This window comes from Lathamus discolor, chromosome 3, assembly GCF_037157495.1.
Source record: "Lathamus discolor isolate bLatDis1 chromosome 3, bLatDis1.hap1, whole genome shotgun sequence".
NCBI classification, from domain to species: Eukaryota; Metazoa; Chordata; class Aves; order Psittaciformes; family Psittacidae; genus Lathamus; species Lathamus discolor.
The window spans coordinates 4,068,210-4,085,846 of record NC_088886.1 but is presented as its reverse complement, the minus strand read 5'-3'; the positions used below and the strand labels follow the sequence as shown (position 1 = coordinate 4,085,846).

At 43.9% G+C, this 17,637-nt stretch overlaps 1 protein-coding gene across 10 annotated transcripts in view; it reads left to right on the top strand.

The window, feature by feature from the left end:
* The window catches only part of NFIA (nuclear factor I A), a 255,928-nt gene that overhangs the window by 224,838 nt on the left and 13,453 nt on the right, over nucleotides 1–17,637 (top strand). For 7 of the 10 annotated variants that reach the window (XM_065673200.1, XM_065673206.1, XM_065673198.1 and 4 more), the window contains one exon: nucleotides 877–968. The exons of the other annotated variants lie outside the window; for them this stretch is intronic. In XM_065673200.1, coding sequence (XP_065529272.1) covers nucleotides 877–968 — 92 coding nt within the window. The remainder of the gene's footprint in view (nucleotides 1–876; nucleotides 969–17,637) is intronic. 10 annotated transcript variants of the gene reach the window in all.

Genomic DNA, 17,637 nt, shown 5'->3' with positions numbered 1-17,637 from the left:
GCTATTTGAATTTAGATCTGAACACGCAAAAAACTGAACAAGGGAGAAGATTGCATGGGGGATTTTCAAATGAGAGGAAGCCTAAAAATGCATTGAAAGCTTTTTGGATGTGGAAGGACGTGGCATTGTGGACAGTTGCAGTGGAGAATATAATGCAACAATAAAATCATTAAAGTACTTCAAGTTTGGAAGTAATCTGGGTTCTTGGCTTGCGTTGCATTTAATAGCTTTACATTTATGGGAGCCACTCCAGTTTTTAAAGGCAGCTTCAGCCTTCAGACTGATTGCACTTACCACCCCAGTGAAACTGCAACCCATTAATTTTTTACCGAAAGGATCTTCCTAGTTTGTCAAACACATCAAGTGAACATTTTAGAGAGTGCAGACCACAGCAGTATGAAAACCAAAACTTTATATGGAGAGAGAAAATGCTGGTTTAGCATGAAATGAGGGTCTGATTCTGTTCATAATAAGTTCACTGCCGTGCAAATCTCCATTAAAACCAGAGGTACCAGATATTCAAACAGTCAGGAGATACCAGGACCTACAGAAGTCTCTTGGGCCATCCCGTCATGGAAAGGCCTGCAGTGGTTTTCCTCCAGGATGGAGAACAGCACAGGGGACCCTATCACCCCTCTCCCTGAGCACAGCCATTGCCATCCTGCCTGGCAAGGAGCAGCCCAGTCCCCTCCGTTTATCCCCCCATCATTAAGACCAAACCTTTCCAGTGTCTAAACCCAAACTCTCGCTCTCTAAAACGTTCGCACATTTCTATGTTAAACATCTGCTTAGGTGGCTCTGAGACAGTGTGTTTTGGTGTTGTTCGTGTGCAATCTAGTGCCGCTTCCTCAACGCATGTGTCCCTTCCCTTCACAGCCTACTCGACACCCAGCACCTCCCCCGCAAACCGATTCGTCAGTGTTGGACCACGGGATCCAAGCTTTGTAAATATCCCTCAACAGACTCAGGTGGGCCGCTTTCGACTTCTCTGTATGCCTGCAGCCTCTTCTTCTTCTTCAGTGTGTACTCTAACGTGTCCCCGCGGAGCCAAGCTGCATTGCCGCTGTCACTTCACCCACATGGTCTCAGTAACTACAGCGAAATGTCACTTGCAGTTTGTTTTGTCTGTTGTGTTTTTTTGGGCTTATGTAGTAATAATGCTGCTTTCATAACTGGAACGAGCGCTTTTGCTTGCTGAGGTATTGGCTTCTAGTTTTTTTTCCCCCCAAGGACTGGGTTTTGCAAAGACTTTTGCTCCAACCTCTAGCCAGTGCATTTCATTGCATATGCAACAGGAGCTCAGAGAGAGCCATCAGGTAACAGTGCACCTTAGTCCCCCAGCAGATACAATGGGAGACTGCTCCAATGACTTCCATGTAAAAAAAAAAATCACACTCGAATTCCTGGTTGGCCATTTGCATGGTGGGCTTTGAGCGAGCAGGAGATTTTATAATTGAGAGCACATCTGTTTCCTTACACAAAGAGGAAAAAAAAGTCCAGTTGAGGCAGGCCTATAAAGCTGGGTTAACTGAATTCATAGTCCTGCTATGGTCAAATCAGAAGCTCAAGTAAACATTTGTGTTTCTTTAGGAGAAGGACGAGGTTTAAATGTGCTTTTTTTTTCCAAGCTGTATCAAATTCCCAGGGTCGATTAAGAAAATAGTTGTTGGCAGTTTTGTTAGCAGCTAATTTGAGCCAGATGTGGAAGAAATTAAGTCTGTGCTTAATATCACGTTATCATGGGGGAGAAGGTATAAAGAAGTGAGCAGGACTAGTGCTTCAGGACAACTGCAGTTTGAAGTGATTGCTCGACTCTGTTACAATTCTGTTAAAGGTCAACAGCAAGAAATATTTGTAATTTTGTTTTGAGCTGGTTGAGATGACTAAAAAGTAGTAATTCAAATAATTAGCAAATGGGGGAGTATTGCTTTTAGCTCTTGTAAGTTCTTACCTGCAACTGAATAATTAGTGTACAGACTAACGGCTCTCACATGTCACAGTCCAGGATATGCATGAAGACAGACTCCTCGTTGTGATGACTTAAAACACCTATGCTGTCAATGAAACACAGGTCACTCATTCCCAAGGATTTTCAGTTCACAGGGCTGCAACCAGATGCCTGTGAAAACAATGTGTTTTCTTGCTATCTGTTCTTTGTGTACAACTTGTTAGGGGCTTTAGTTTATAGCTCTGTCGACAGCACAGGTTAAACTACCTCGAATCTCAAACTCTCGCTGCATTAAATAGGGTCAGAGAAAGTACACCAGCAGCACAGAGCAGGGTTTTAACCCATCAGGTTCTGATTTTTGTTTCATCCCTTAACAAAATGCAGCCTGCACCCCACTTTTCAGGCCTCTTCCTTGATTTCTTTCATGTACGTGACAAGTTTTCGTGCGCCTTCCCATTTTAATTGTATTTCTCCAGTCATTTTGGAAACAACAGGAATACACAGCAATACACTGAAATCGGGAAGCAGGAATGTTAAGGTATACTGTTAAAGTCCTTAAGCGGTTGGTCTTTTCCTTCATAGCTCAGGAAACTTGAAACCCTTTGGAGAATGCTACTTACCTTTTCCAGAAGGCTTGAAAACCTCCTAGTTGGTAAATTGATTATGTAGTAAGACACAACAGTATTAAGTCTCCAAAATATTGTAAACTTACTTGCATCCTGCAGCCTAGGTTTCCCAGATAAGTTTGTTGACTGTAAACTTTTATCCTCTTTATTTATGACTTAAATCATTTTAAAGTGCTCTAGCCTTACCTTAAGTGCTTCTATGTAATGCAGCATAGTGAATAACAATGCTGTACAGTGAAAAACAATACTCCGGCACAGCTTTCAATTAAAGTCAAACATGCTGCAGTGGGTAAGGAGACTGACTTCCAGTCTCTGACTCCAGCTGCATCTCCATGCTTCTATACATCATTACACCACCACAACCCACTTGATACTAAATATATAATTTATCAGTGAAACTCACTACTTATTCATGAAACAACTCTGAAGTTGACTGTGTTTTAAATCAGAGAAGTGAGGTAAAAACACTCAACTGCAATGATTTGGGATTTACTTAGCGTTCCTCTACACAAAGACATGCTTTTGTACTTTTTGCAAGGCATTAGTGTGTAGGACGATCATTTAGGATATTTTCAAAATGAAAATATAAAAACTCATAGGACTGTGTTATTAAAAGCAGCTGGGATGGCTGCTTTCCATCAGGAGTTTTACAGTACATTCAAAATCAGGCTAAGAATTGGGTCCTGAGGACCACTAACTGCCAGGCCACACAGCTCCCTTAGACAGGAGGAAGCAGTGAACACTCCGAGCTTCTGAAAGTCAAGCTTAAATATAAGGGTTAAGCAACTCTTTACTGCTGGAACAGCACAATAAAAATGAAGACTGTACCTGAACCTCTGCTTTTTTATTACTGCAGCCCAGGTACAAGCTATAAGAAAACATGATCGTCAGCTTCTTGGTGGCTCTGATTTTCTCTACCAATTGGCAGCTCATTTGACTGCAGGCACTAGTTACACATCATCATCATCATTAGTCTTAAAATGCTGTAGAACTGAGTCTGTGCACAGGGATGTGACTGCCATTCAGCAGAAGTCACATTTCCCATACATGGGCATTCACCGAACATTGGAATAAAATCACAGACAAATGTACATGGCAGGGTTTGAGTAAGGATCATTCTGTCCTGGGCTGTTTTTAAACAACCAAAAACCAGTACATGCCTTTCTTAATGGGCATTATAAAAATTAGCAGTAGGCATTTCCATTAGCAGCATGTTCTGATTTAGGTCACGTTGCTTCACATATAATCCCTTAAAGGAATTATATAGAATTTATATAACATTTTATTTAGAAAAAGGCTGCCTTCTTGTGTCAACAAATCAGGACGACAACTCCATGACAGAAGAGACCAGGAAATAAACTGATTGAAGTCAGTAGTTCTGATTCAGTAGCAAAAGCCCCAAAAGGGCTGCTGGCTTTGTGTTGGTTTAGCTGGTTTGCTTTTTCATACACTGCCTCTGCTCACCCCATCCATCACTCTGCCACTCCAGCGGCTCACCACATCATTGTCCTGCCTTGGGGGGGGTATTTGAATCTAAATTCCTGTCTGAGCTATTAGAAGAAACACTTGACTTGGCATTCTCTGTCTATGTTGACAAAAAGGCACAGGTGTGGTAACCTTTGCTTGATAAATCATTTACTTTTGCTACTTGACTCGCAAGCAATATGGGGGCATCAGCTTTTTAACTGCCTTTTCCATATGCAAATCAGAAATACAGTATGCCTGAGGTACACAGTCTTTAGTTTCAAAAGCAAGCTGGTCTAGATACCTCATGACTAAGTAATAGATACTTAGTCTCTCATATTGCCGAGGACTTCTAATAAGGAGAGCGGCAGAGGAATGGGAAAGTACCATCACATTAATTAGGGACTAGCCTATCAGTAGCAACCACACTAATAAAGAATAAAGGGTTCTCAGTTTTGGCTGGGGTTTTTTTTCCTAACCAAGTGATAAAAGTAATAGTGAAACACAGGATATGTGCTCAGAGTGCGTGCAGCTGGTAACACTAAACTAGCAGCCTGCTCTTTGTGGCCAGAGTTTGCGTTGTCACTTGCCACTCTAAACGGTGTTTGCGCATCTCTAATGCCCTCACTTTGCTCTGTAGTACGAAATTCCTTTAGGGATCAGTGTGCTGTATTCAGTGCTGCAGCATCACTTCGCACTAAGCATTGTTTACTAGGCTGAGTCCTGTTTGCCACCTACTTACCCTACATCTTCCTGGAAATTGTACTTTGGATGCTAAAAACAGCTCCCGAGCAACACATGCCTGCTCCATCTAATCACTCCTACCTGCCAGGAGCCCGCGTGCTTCACACAGTAAGGTTATGAGGATGCACAGAACAGAAACTGCCTCCCAGTGCAAGCAGCCAGGCAGAGGATCAACTGCTTTGCCACCTCTGAGAAACTAAATGGGTTTCTTCTCTGCTGAAGACAGAAAGTGTATAAAGCACTCTCTTGACCAGGAAAAATCCCTTTCTCTGATGTAAATATGCTTTATATCAGATCCATCCCAGTTAGTTTCTAAAAGTTAGTTGTAGCACAAGCCCAAATATTTATTCCCTTGCCTTTCTCTAGGAAAAGATAAAACTCTATTCTAAAATTCTGTTTTAAAATAGAATATTTACAAGGGCCTGTAAGGACAGGCCAGGGGGAATGGCTTCAACCTGCCAGAGGGGAGACTGAGCTGAGCTCTTAGGCAGAAGCTCTTCCCTGTGAGGGTGCTGAGGCGCTGGCACAGGGTGCCCAGAGAAGCTGTGGCTGCCCCATCCCTGGCAGTGCTCAAGGCCAGGTTGGACACAGGGGCTTGGAGCAAGCTGCTCCAGTGGAAGGGGTCCCTGCCCATGGCAGCGGTTGGAGCTGGAGGAGCTTTAAGGTCCCTTCCAACACAAACCATTCTACAGTCACATTATGGATAACAAGCCAAGTCTTGCCTTTTCACACTTACCCTGGTAGGGCTCTAAAGCCACCCAACTACAACGGTGCTTTAGATACTGCTCATCCTTTATAACACAAAACAATTAAAACAAAAGGGCCATAACTTATCTAGCAGAGTGCAATAAAATGTTAAGAAAAACCTCAAAAGTCAAACAAGCTTATCTAGGCAACAAAACATGTATGAGAACCAGGAAGCTCAAAATCACAGCCGTGCTCTTGCTACCAGCCTGATAAAGACCGGGTACAAAGTGTACACTGCAAAACACATCTATAAAAGAGCAGTGCTGCCCTATAGTAAGTTGGAGGAGAATTACTAAAGTTTAGCAAAATGTTTATGATATAAGGAAATCGCTAACTTTTTTAGATCTGCTCCTGCTCTCTGCCTTTCCTGAATTAGACAGTGGTATCTTTGTAGCTGTTTCTTTTAGGCTTTTATTTATCTCTAAAAAACCACTTTATGCCTCAGGTGCGAATACAAACCTAATTGCACAGTCCCTTTCTTTTCAAAGAGACAAGGCAAAGACTGTTTTACTTCCCCACAACCCTTTTAGAAAGTGAACTGCAACCTGCAGTTTTTCACTGGCAGCGCTTTAAAACAAAGGGCATGGGGAAAAAAATGAGCTTGATGCTGTGTCCTGTAGGTTAGCAGATGTGAGCTCTGTCAGACCAGGGAGGGAGGCAAATTCCAGACTGGATGATCCTTCTGTGATAACAGCCAGTCACTGCTGCCCAGACACTGAATGCGGAGGAGCATGGTGCAGGTGATGCCCCTCACCGTGGCTGCAGGCAGTGGCCAGTGGGCAGCAGTCTCGCAGGTAGCAGGGCCCCAAAGCACACAGGATTCATACAGACCAAAGCCAGCACCTTGCACAGGAAGCTAATGCAGCTCCTCTAGAGCTATCACTCCTGCTGCTGAAACCGCGTAGCTGTTTTGTGCCCAGGTTCCATTGCCACCCTATGGAAGAAAGAAACCAGTGCACACAGTTTTTCTTATGACCAGTAAAACACATGCCTCGCTTCACAGGGCCTTTCCATTTCTGCTTCTCTCTGGTCCCCCACCACAGTGCCCTGCCCTTTGCACTGTCAGAAAGGGACACAGAGCTGCCAGGATCCTGCCCAGCTCATGTGGATGTGCTTTATTAATGGGTACCACAGGCTGCCTGTCCTTTTCTGCCTCAGCTCCCTTCTCTCTCGTGTTTCCCAGCACCCCAGTGTTGCTCTGCTCAGACAGGCAGCACCTCCTGGCCCGCGGGGAGGAAGCATAAGGTCAGGATTTCCTGGTATTGCTGCCGTGTGGCAGTTCGTGCTCAGGAAAAGTGGCTTGTACATGGCAGCGGACGTGCAGAGAACATGAGAGGCTGCAGGAACAAGATCAGGCCTTTTATTTTGGGGGTTCTGCGCAGAACTATTTATAAGGCAGGTCAGCACTACTTATTGCTTAGGTTCCTGCCCAGGATAAGAATACTTAACCTCAAGGCTGAATGCACTTGTGTTTGAGCGTGAATGAAGATGAAGAAGGCTAATTTGGAAGCATTTGTTCAAATCAGTGCAGCCCCCTGAGAATTACATATGCCATGAAGTAACCTCCCCAGGCCAGCACGCATGGCTTTGGAAGAAACTCAAGCTGCAAAGCACTTCTAAGCAGAGACTTTGGCCTATAGCAGCAAACTTAGTGGCAGGTTTGCATGCAGGAATAACATCTCCCTTGGGTAAAGAACAGAAACTAGATATAAAAATGCTATTTTTTGGGTGTAGGACTGCTACTTCCTAGAGCTGTTGAAGCTAGAGGCATCATTCTGCTAAACCCAGCAATGGTTCCCATATCAGCAAAGGGAAGCGAGGGTCGCTCTCCTCTGTCACCCAAAGTGCCACCTGAATTTTAGGTTGCTCCTGAGCCTATGTGTGCCCTATACCCTCATGGTTCAATTTCCTACTAGACATTTACAATACACATAAAAAATAAGAGACCCAAAGCAAGAGACCAGAAACAGAACCCTTAAAATGAACAGTTGAGCATGTGAAAAGAGAGAGTTGCATATGTGACCACTTAATCTATAGTACTTGCCTGGGCTGAAAGCCATTGATGGGCCCACTAAATGGGCTCTAGTGGGCTTGAACCCTGTTATGCTGACAGAAAGTTCTGATCCATGAGCAAAAAGTGGTTTGCTGCAGAACCAGTGGCACTAAGCTACTGATATGTGATCTGAATGTTGGTGATGTCTTTCATCTTCCACCCTGGAAGCAGTATAACGGTCTGATATTGAAGGTGGCCTGGAGACAGCTCTAAGAGTGTAGAATAAGTCTAGAGAGAGTGTGCAGAAAAAATGCAGTGTCTCTATCAAGCATCAGCAGGTCTCAGATATTGGGAAGCTAAAAGAAGGCTTCAGATCCTGCCTTTGCTTTGTGTTTGGACATACTAAACTCTTCTCTTTTGTTGAAATTAGTCAAGCAAATGTTGGCTGAATCCTTCGCTGCTCTAAAATTGATGTGGTTCCACCATGATGGGAGCAAAGAGCCCGCATGCAGTCATGGCGCTCTTGATGTGCCCCTGATCACATAATAGCTCCATAGCCACACTTTCCCAGTGCAGCGTGAGTGTGAACGTGCTGCTCTGATCACAGTTGCTAATGACAGTCCAGAGTGTGCTCCACAGAGAGGAGATACAAAGGTGACCAGAAATCAGGGTCACTCCCCAGCTCCCATTCCCATCACTGCCTGCTCAGCTCAGCGCACAAAGCCCATTTAATTGAGCTTTTGCACAGAGGGGCAGTGTGAAATTTCACTCTCAGATCAGCTCTTAAAAAGCAGCAGTGAACAGTACACCTCGAGAAGAAAGCACACATTGCACTATAAAGGTAAAGATTCATAGAAGACTTCCCAGTACCATCATGTGTCCTTAGCTTCAAAGTGGGTTGGAGCCAAATCAATCCAGAAATGCCTGGGTTAGTCCTCAGCAGGGGGGATCCTTTTTCCTGTGCTTTTTCTTCCTCCCCCTTGCAAGCTCTGCTGAGCGGTTCAGACTCTTTTTTTGTGGAAACTCACACTAAGCATCCTATTTCCAATAGATATTACATACAATTATTTCCAATGGACATAGACGAATTTTCCGATCTAAGCAATTAAAGTTATTGCATTTTTTCCCCTCTCCTTACAATAAACAGGAAGCCTGTGCGTAAGGAACCCTTTCTGTGGGTTTTATGGCCATTACTTATGCTCCACAGTAGGGGAGATGAGAGAGAAGAAGTAAGTGTGGGCCTGGTGGGAAGAGTTGGCAAATGCAGAAATATGATGAATGAGCTGGAGAGATTTAATTTCTTACTAAATTCTCTACAAGCTGTGTAACCTTTCTTTAGCTAAACAATTACTCTAAAAGGCAATGATTTTCTGTGTTTTCATTGAAAAGTCTTCATACTAACAATGGCCTATGTTCTCCTTCTTGAAGAACTTCTGCCAAAAACCAGTTTTCTTTTTTCCATTCAGCAGGAAACTTTCTTTTATTTTTATTTTGTCAATCTCCTATTCCCCGCTAACATGGATTTACAAGGCCTACCACTTACTGCATGGGGCTGAGAAGAAGCTTCCCCTCAGGCCAAATCATTTTGGTCCATCTCCCTTATAGGGATTCTTGCATCTTCCTCCCAAAAGGAGTGCAGCCACTGTCAAGAGACATAATACCAGACCCAAGTGACCATTTAAGCTGACAGAAGTGACAGTTCCTATGTTCACAGGCACAGTCTATGGAAGGAAACCCCCAGATTTGTTTTTCAATGGGCAAGCAGCAGCTCTTGCTGTTGTGGTGGGTGCAGTCAAGACAGGGAGCAGACATTGACTTTGGTGTGGTTGGGGAGAGTCATCACATCTTTAAACTGGGGCCAGTGCGATTAAACCAGAGTGGGTGCTGAGCCACACTGAACCATAGGTCCTGTGACTAACTGGAGTATTGTAAGGTCTTTGGAAATGCAGCGTGGGCAGAGCACTTTCCTCCTGCAGAGCTGCACGTTTGTGCAGATACACATATACGTACACACACAAATCAAACAAGTATAAGGCAAGATTACAGTTATGTGCCTCTTACTGCTTTTACTTGACTTGGCCGATTTCCTGGCCACCCCACGCCCTCCCCAACCTCCACTGCAGATAATGCTGTATTGGATTAGTCTGCCTTGCTGCTGCATCAGGTCCCAGATCGATTTATTGACTCTGTCAGAGTGGCTAGTACAGTAATTGTTACAAGAGCAGAATAGAAAGCAAGAATGTGTCCACATAAAATATAAAAATGACGTTTTGTTCCTTCTTTCCTCTTTTGCCCTATAGATCTTTATGTGTTTACACAGTGGAGAGCACTTTACTTAAGTTAATCAGCTCCTTCTACATTATTAATTGCGACAGTTAGGGTGCTACACAGCAGCAAACGTATTATTGAAAACATTGATCTCACGCTTATGGTGTGGACCTGAGTAGTTTTGTATTCCTTCCCTTCTTTTGCAACTGCTTTAGGGTACTATCAAATCACATTTCCCTGACTGACAATACACCATCAATACCATCGATTTCAGAGAGGGGCAGAGAGATGCGCATGGGAAACGAAGGAGTGCGCAGAGATCCAGCGTATTCCGTAGGCTTGGAAAGGGGTTGTTGGAAGTTGGTAATCACAATAATTACATGCCTGGCCTGATTTCTCTATTCTGTAAAGAGTAACAGTTGAAGGGCTGAAGTTTTCCAAGTGTTTAAGATCTTCAGAGGTGGCACGAGGAGACCTTTGGAAATGTGTGCAGAATGTATACCCTTAAAAGAACAAAAGACATACTGACTTTTTACAAGGGTTTTGGAAGTGCCTTTGAAAGACATTTCATGAAAGTTCAGCTTTCACAGCTCATACCTATATGAGCTCCATAAATTCCACACAGCCTGACAAACTCCAGTAGGTGTCACATGTGACCTGGATGGAAAAGGTCAGCAGCTGAATTTATGGCTTTTGCATTTACTGGAACATTAAGATTTTTGCCAACTGCCGTATATACGTTTTAACAATTCTGCAATCAAAGGATTAGGACCACAATCTACAATGAAGGTCAAAAATGAAAGGCCACAATCCCTACATCCTTCCCAATGGACAGCCATTAAGCTACCTCTGTTCTAAGAATCACCTTTGCTGAACAGCCTTAACACGGAGGTCAAGGAATAAATAAGCTCCAGAGGTGAATACCTTGCAAAATAGACTGTCTTGCTATGATCTTAAGGCTAAATTCGATAAGAAGGGACCAAAAAATGAGAAGCCATTTCTTAATGGAGAAGGACTCCCCAGATTGCAGCAGATTTCATGCTCCTGAGAGAATGAGCATCACCTTCCCTAGTGCGAGACTGTACTAGAGAAACATAAGTAGCATACAGGGGAAGGATTGGAGCTTCAAAATCCCCCAAATACATCAAAATGACTGCAATTTTGTTAATACCTGTTTATATTTTAAATTTAACAAAGGGATCTGTTATTAGTAAGGGTTACTGACAGCACACCAAGTTGTACTTTCCAACTTTACATGGTTTTAGTTCAGAACAACAAAAGATAGCACCTTGGTTTAGGCATTTGGTTTTATTGTGCTTGAACAGAGGTAGAACTGGAAAAGTAATCCGAAACTAAGATTAAATTAAAAATATCTAACAAAAATCAAGAGGCTAAACATGAATGTACCTTGTAGGCTTAACTACATAGACTTTAGTTACTTTGGTTATTAATATTCAATTTTGAAAACAGTACTGACACTATAATCATAATATTTTCAGGCATATTCACTTGCATGACCCAACTCACGCATCATCTAGACAAATACTAGTTATTGCACATGAAGAGCTGCAGCTAAAGACATTGCAGAAGCCAATGAAATGTAATTTTGAGCTATGAGTAACAAAAATGACTACCAGTAAAATGTACCCACCTTTGAGGCAGAACAGAGTGATTTCTGCATTGCTTGGAGCAGCTTCATACAACTTTTGTGCTTTTGCTGTAACTACATCTTTTTAAATATGACAACAGAAAAGACATAATCTTTAAAAAAGGGATAAAGTTAGGTATGGGATTTGGATGTGGGGTTGGGTTTTTCATCCTTACATGTGCCAAACAATGCGATTTGAGATTTTGCAGGAACACTTTTACACATTATGTTCGTTTGCTCTTCTCCTTGTTTTGTAAGGACTTTCTTTTAGTGTTTTGGGTTAAAACTGTGTCTGTGAATCTCCGGTATTGGACCCGACTGTACATTCACTGAAGTCGATGAGAGTAGGAGATGGAAGATTTGATATCGGCAGGAGTTTGTTTTAGAAATACAATAATATTTCCTTTAGTTATGCTTGTATTTTGCTTATAGCTATGCACAGTAAACTAAACCTAGTCTTTTCAAAGAAAAAGGTTGAAATTCACATCTTCTTTATGGGGAGGGCTTACAGTGGAGTTGTCATCTAGAGTTTCTATTTTGCGGCTACAGGTATTATGTCTCAGCGACTCCAAAGCAATCTTCCTTGATGTAGAGATAGATGGGTTAGTTTGGGGGGTTTCCCAGTTCTCTGGTCCTGTAGGCTAAATCTGAAAGTGCAGGCCAGGTTCTGTTCCATCTGGTTCATTCCCAGCAATGGAGGCTCCACAGGATCCTTACAAACTTGTCTTCTTGACAGTAGCAACAAGGGCAGAATTTATCCCAGTAGTGGGAACTGCTTTATCCGTCCCCTTGATATTGCACAAGTCAAAGCAAAGTTCAGATTCTTCTCCTAGAGGCTTTTCAGGGATAGAAGGAGTAAAACTAGTAACATCTAGAAAAAAGGGGGGAGAGAAGAAATGGGTGAGAGCTGTAATTCTCCATACAATGGAGCGGCTTACTTACTGAGTACAAAGAGCCACTTCTACACAGCCTGTTTTCAGAGGAAAGCCTCACATTCAGGGGCTCATAAAAGCGAAGAGACACCTTTTGATTTTAAGTTCAAGGTTTACAGTAGTAATTTTGTCTGTTTTCTCTGTTAGTATTAATTAAATTGAGATAGTTTAATTAGTATTACTAAATTTGATCATTAGTAGTAATTCATTCTGCCTGCCATACTGCACAAATATGATGAAGCAGAAATAACTAAATTGTTTAATTTCATCTCATTTAATGACTTTACACTCCACCAGGACTTTCACTGGCATCTCACAATATGTGTGAAAATCACTCCAAGCTAGGCCAAGACCCAGCTCCCTTTAGCCAACCATGTCTAATACGTCCCTCCTCATCCAAAGGCAAATCATGTGCTGTGAAGGCTTCTCCCATTTATCCATCAGGGAGCTGGCTACCTCCAATGTCTGGGGTGGCTTTTCCTTGCCTCGGTCACCCAGCTCCTGTATCCTCCTGACCTCAATGGCCCTTACGGACCTGAATAGGAGTCATCAACCACCACATCCCTGTCTGGGGGCTCCCCATGGTGCAAAGGGAGAAGTCCCATCATCAATCCCCATGCTGCACACTCCGGGGGCTGAGGGTCCCTGGCCTTCCACCTTTCTTAGAGCAGTTTGTTCAGTTTAGCAAGGTGCAAAGCATTAGGTAAACTGCAGACATCCAAAGTTCTCATGTTCAGGAGGGGTTTTTGTTCAGCTCAGTGCCCTCTTGGCTCTCTTTCAGGGGGTTCACTGCTTAACTGACTCATTATCGTGTGGATGAGGCCCTTAGTAACACGGTTTAGTGGTGGACAAGGCAGTCCTGGGGCAACAGTTGGACTTGATGATCTTAAAAGTCTTTTCCAACCTGGCTGTGGCCTCCAAACTCCAGCTTCTTCCTGCCCACTTCTGCAAATGTGCTGTTGTCTCGGGCTGGGAGTCCCCATCTCCCATTGTTGTCTTGGTCCCTCTGTCCATCTGCACCATCCTAATTCCTCACCTGCACATCCCAGCCTCTGCTGACCCATTCCCCCTTTTTTTTGCCCTGCTTTATCAGGCCACGCATGCTGCCTTGCTCTCCCAGTGGAGCCATGGGGCTGCTCATTTGTCTGCTTCATCAGAGATATACCATGCAGGCAGAGACCCAGCACCGGAGGCTTCAGGGGGGGATTTTGGAGGGATCACTGGCTCTGCCCTCCAGTCTGCAGCATTATCTCTGCTCACTTTCCTCTTGCACTGTGTAAAGTACTCAGAACAGTCAAGAAAAGCAGCTAAAAACTCCCCTTTGTACCCCAAACTCCTCAAAGAGACAGAACCTCTGCAGGATCCCATCCCACTGGGACTCTTCAGCCCCGTGGGCCCCTCACGTAGCTCCAGTCGCTCCCCTGCTTCCCGTCAGCATGGGATGGGGAAGGAGAATCCCAGGGGTGAACCCCCGAGCGTGTGTGTACGTGTGTCTCTGTGCATGTGTGTGTGTGTGCTCAGGCTGTCTCGCTGCAAACGGAGCTTGGGAGGCCCCGACTGGGGGTTGGTTTTCTTTGGATGACTTTCCCCGATTGTCTGAAGCAATAAAAGTAGAGAAACTGTTGGGGGGGGGGGGGGGGGAACGGTGGTTGCGGGGAGATTATTTTTGCAGTCCTGGTGCAGGCAAAACTCCTGAGGCTTCAGGGGAGTTTTGCCCGCCTGAGGAGTGCAGGAACTGGCTTAAATTGAATAAAACTGGAAGTACAGTACAGGGGACTGGGTAACAAGGAGTTCTGCAAAAGCAACAAAACCGGAAAGCACAATGAAGAATAGAGCGGGTTACGCCGCGGTGAAAGTATGTACTGGTTGTTATAACACCGTGCCTCCAGAATAAATTATGTCCCTTTAAAAAGTAATACTTTAACTGTGGAGCTATATAGAGACAATTAAGACGATATTGTTCTCCTCATTTCCCTCCTCCCCCCCCCTCTCTGCAGTAGCTCTGTGGAAACTTTTAATGCTGCAGCTTGAAACTTGGGCCTCTGGGTCTAAAATGCCTGAGAAAGCACTGCGGGCTCTAACTGTAAAACATTCCTTCGGCGGGCCCTGGAAACAGGGAGCGCTGGCGCAGGCGAGGTTCAGAGGGATCACATGTAAATGAGGGCTGGCTGCAGGCTCCCGAGGAGCGTTTTATGCCGCTTAAACCTGAACTTGAACTTGCAAACGCGCTGCCGGAGCCCGGGACGGGCGGACCGCGGCTGGGAGCAGGGGCTGCCGCCGGCCCCACGCACCCACCGGCCCCGGGCACCCACCGGCTTTGTGCCGTGTCCAGGCGCCCAGGGAAACAAGGACAACGCAGGCACTGTGGTTTCGGGAGCTGTTCCCAAAGGGTTCACTCTTTTCCTAGCTAAATGCTGGGAAGTGCCGTGGCTGCAGTGCGTCTCCTATCCCTGTTTCCATGGGAGCTCCAGGCATGAAGTTATAAGGGGGTCCAAGTCCCCGTGCACACTTTATTGCATAAAAGGAAAGAAATAAGTGAGATTTAGCATGAGAAATACTAAAGCGTTGCACTCGCTAGCAAATGGAACTGCTTCCAGCAGAGGAAAACACAGGGCTGTCTAAACAGCGAGGCATGAAGTGCAGAGTTTAAAAGCCCCGTCGCAGCATATTTACTTTTAAACAGCAAGAGTGGGTGTCCCTGCCTGTGGCAGGGGCTTGGAACGGGATGAGCTTTAAGGTCTCTTCCAACCCAAATCATTCTGAGATTTGCTGTAAATAATGAGGTGGGTGAGAAAGTCATCTTTCTGCTGCTCCTTTGATAAAATACATCCTGCTGCTTTCTATTTCCCTTGCAAAAGGCGATGTATGTACCATGGGAGCAAGAGAGATGCCGGTGCTGGTGAGTGTCACCCAGGTGTGGTGGCATAGGTGTCTCCCCCTTAGGAGCCATACTTGTGGGTCATATTTTGGTCATTTCTGATTACTCCTGAGCAATTTCAGCTATATTTATAGCAAAACTTTGAAAGGATGAATGGGCAAAAAAAGCAGAAATCCTTGTTGGCACTAACTCAGGAACTATGTACAAAGATGTCCTTTCTGGAGCGAGATGTTATCTCAGGGTTTGTGTTAGGATCATTTTTATTCTATGACAGCGCATAAAGAGACCGGGACAGAGCGACGAGGTCTGGCATAGCTAAAATCCCTTCTGTGTCTGTGAGGTGATATAGTTTATCAAGGCAGAAACCACCACGGGCTTTGAAAAGTAAACAGCTGGCTTGGGTCTGTGTGCTGCGCTTTGGAGCTGTCTGCTGGCTTGAAACGGCAAGCCTGCAAGTTTTGGAGTGCGGCAAATACATATAGATTTTCCTTTAAACATGTCAAAAGGTTTTTGCAGGCATTTGTTTTCTTAGCCCTTTTATTTGTTACGGTTTTCCTTTCTCTTTCATTTTGGTTTATTTTGCTTTCTGCAAATGACTTCGCTGCCACCGGCAAGTCTACAAACAAATAATAATAATGGGGGGAAAAAAAGTTTCTATCCCAGTCAGAAAACCTTATGGCAGCGACAAATATCAGAGAAAGCCATCGTCCCTCTCAAAGATTTTATCTCACCATCCACTTAATCCGCTTGCTGTACCTCAGATCTCAAGTAACTTTCATACTGTGGGCTCACTTTAATGGATAGAATCTATTTTTCATGAAAAAAGCAGGAAATAAGCTGTCTTTCGTACAAAGATTTACAAAATGTAATCATTGTTGAAATATTCTCTTTGAACTGCCTTGTCCGCAGGGGTGTCTGGCTCCCAATACCCCCGTTTCTTTAGAACACCCTTACAAGTTCTTCTGGTAGATCAGGTACACTGGTGGTTCTGGTCTTTGATGTCTTGAATGAATGAAAGAAAAGCATAATAAAAGAGAGCTGTTGATCAAGCATAAAATACTCTTTAAGCTGACAGAATGGCAGAGTTAACACATTCTAAGCTGCTTTTAGGTTTTTCCTTTTTTCCTCACATTTTCCTGTGCTTTGTGTACAGTGGGGGTTTTTATTTTTTGAAAAGTCTCTGATCTATGTAGTATGCCGTCCTCTAACAAAAACCAAAATGGGATTGTTTCTCCCTCTTTCTCCCTTTCTTTTTCCTCTCTTTCACTCCACTATCTTTTTTTTTTGTAAGCAGCAAGGGTTACGGTTTAGCTGCAGTGAGCTCGCAGCCTACCACGGAAGTTTAGAAGTTATTTTGCAGCTTTCAAAGTCAATTTACTAACAAATAAATGGACTTCTTCGCTTAACTGCTTAGAAAAGTAGAGGGAAACTGTACGTTCCCAAAGTAAAAGGAAGACCCTCTTGTCTGAAAGCAAAACTATAAACTGAAACAGGGACATAAAAATGACCTCATTGTGAGAGAACTTGCTTTTGGAGTCAGAGAAAAGGGAAAGTTTTCTTCCTGTACATCTCATTTAGATCTTAAGTTCCCATCCATTATTTATACATCATATTCAAAGTGCCAGCCTACTCTGCTTGCTGGATTACATTTCAAACATTTGCCATTGATAAGTCTTTGCTGTATTATATTCAGGCTAAATGTGAATATGTCATAGCACAGTCAATCTTTAATCCACTGAGCTTCAGGTTCGGGCGGCAGGGGGTCCAGCGCTCAGAGCATTGCTTTATACTGAAGAAACATCTGGGGCCAGCTGGGACACTTTACTGGAACATTCAGATGTCTGCAACAACAGCAGGACTTACTGTATGAGTGTGTTTTCATAGGTTTGCGAGGGTTTCGGGGTGACTTAGTTAAAAAACACTAGCTGTTCCCAACTTGAGGTTTGAACCCAAGCAGAAATCTTGCCTGAAGTGACTTTGCCGGTCCCAGGAGAGAAGTGGTTTGGACTGCTATACATTTTTAATAGTCAGCAGGCAAAAGTCCGTATTACAAAATTATCGCACGTAATTTAATGCAGTTTGCCACAACTGGCATTCCCGCAAAAGGCATTGGATGCAGCGCTTCTGTGCACATCGCCCGGAGACGAGTGTCCCTCCTGGGACGGGTTTTATCTTCCTTGAGACAGTATAAATATGCTTGTGGTGAGGCGTGCGACTCTCCTGTGGTGTGGGTGTTGGACAACCAGAAGATTCACTCACAGTTTTATGTCCCTTTGGGGATGACCAACATGCTACTTACGTCCCTTTCAGTATTTCATTGTAGAAAATATAATTACTTAATAATTAATCCCAGCTCTAAGACAATAACTTCCATAGGCACAAAAGTGAC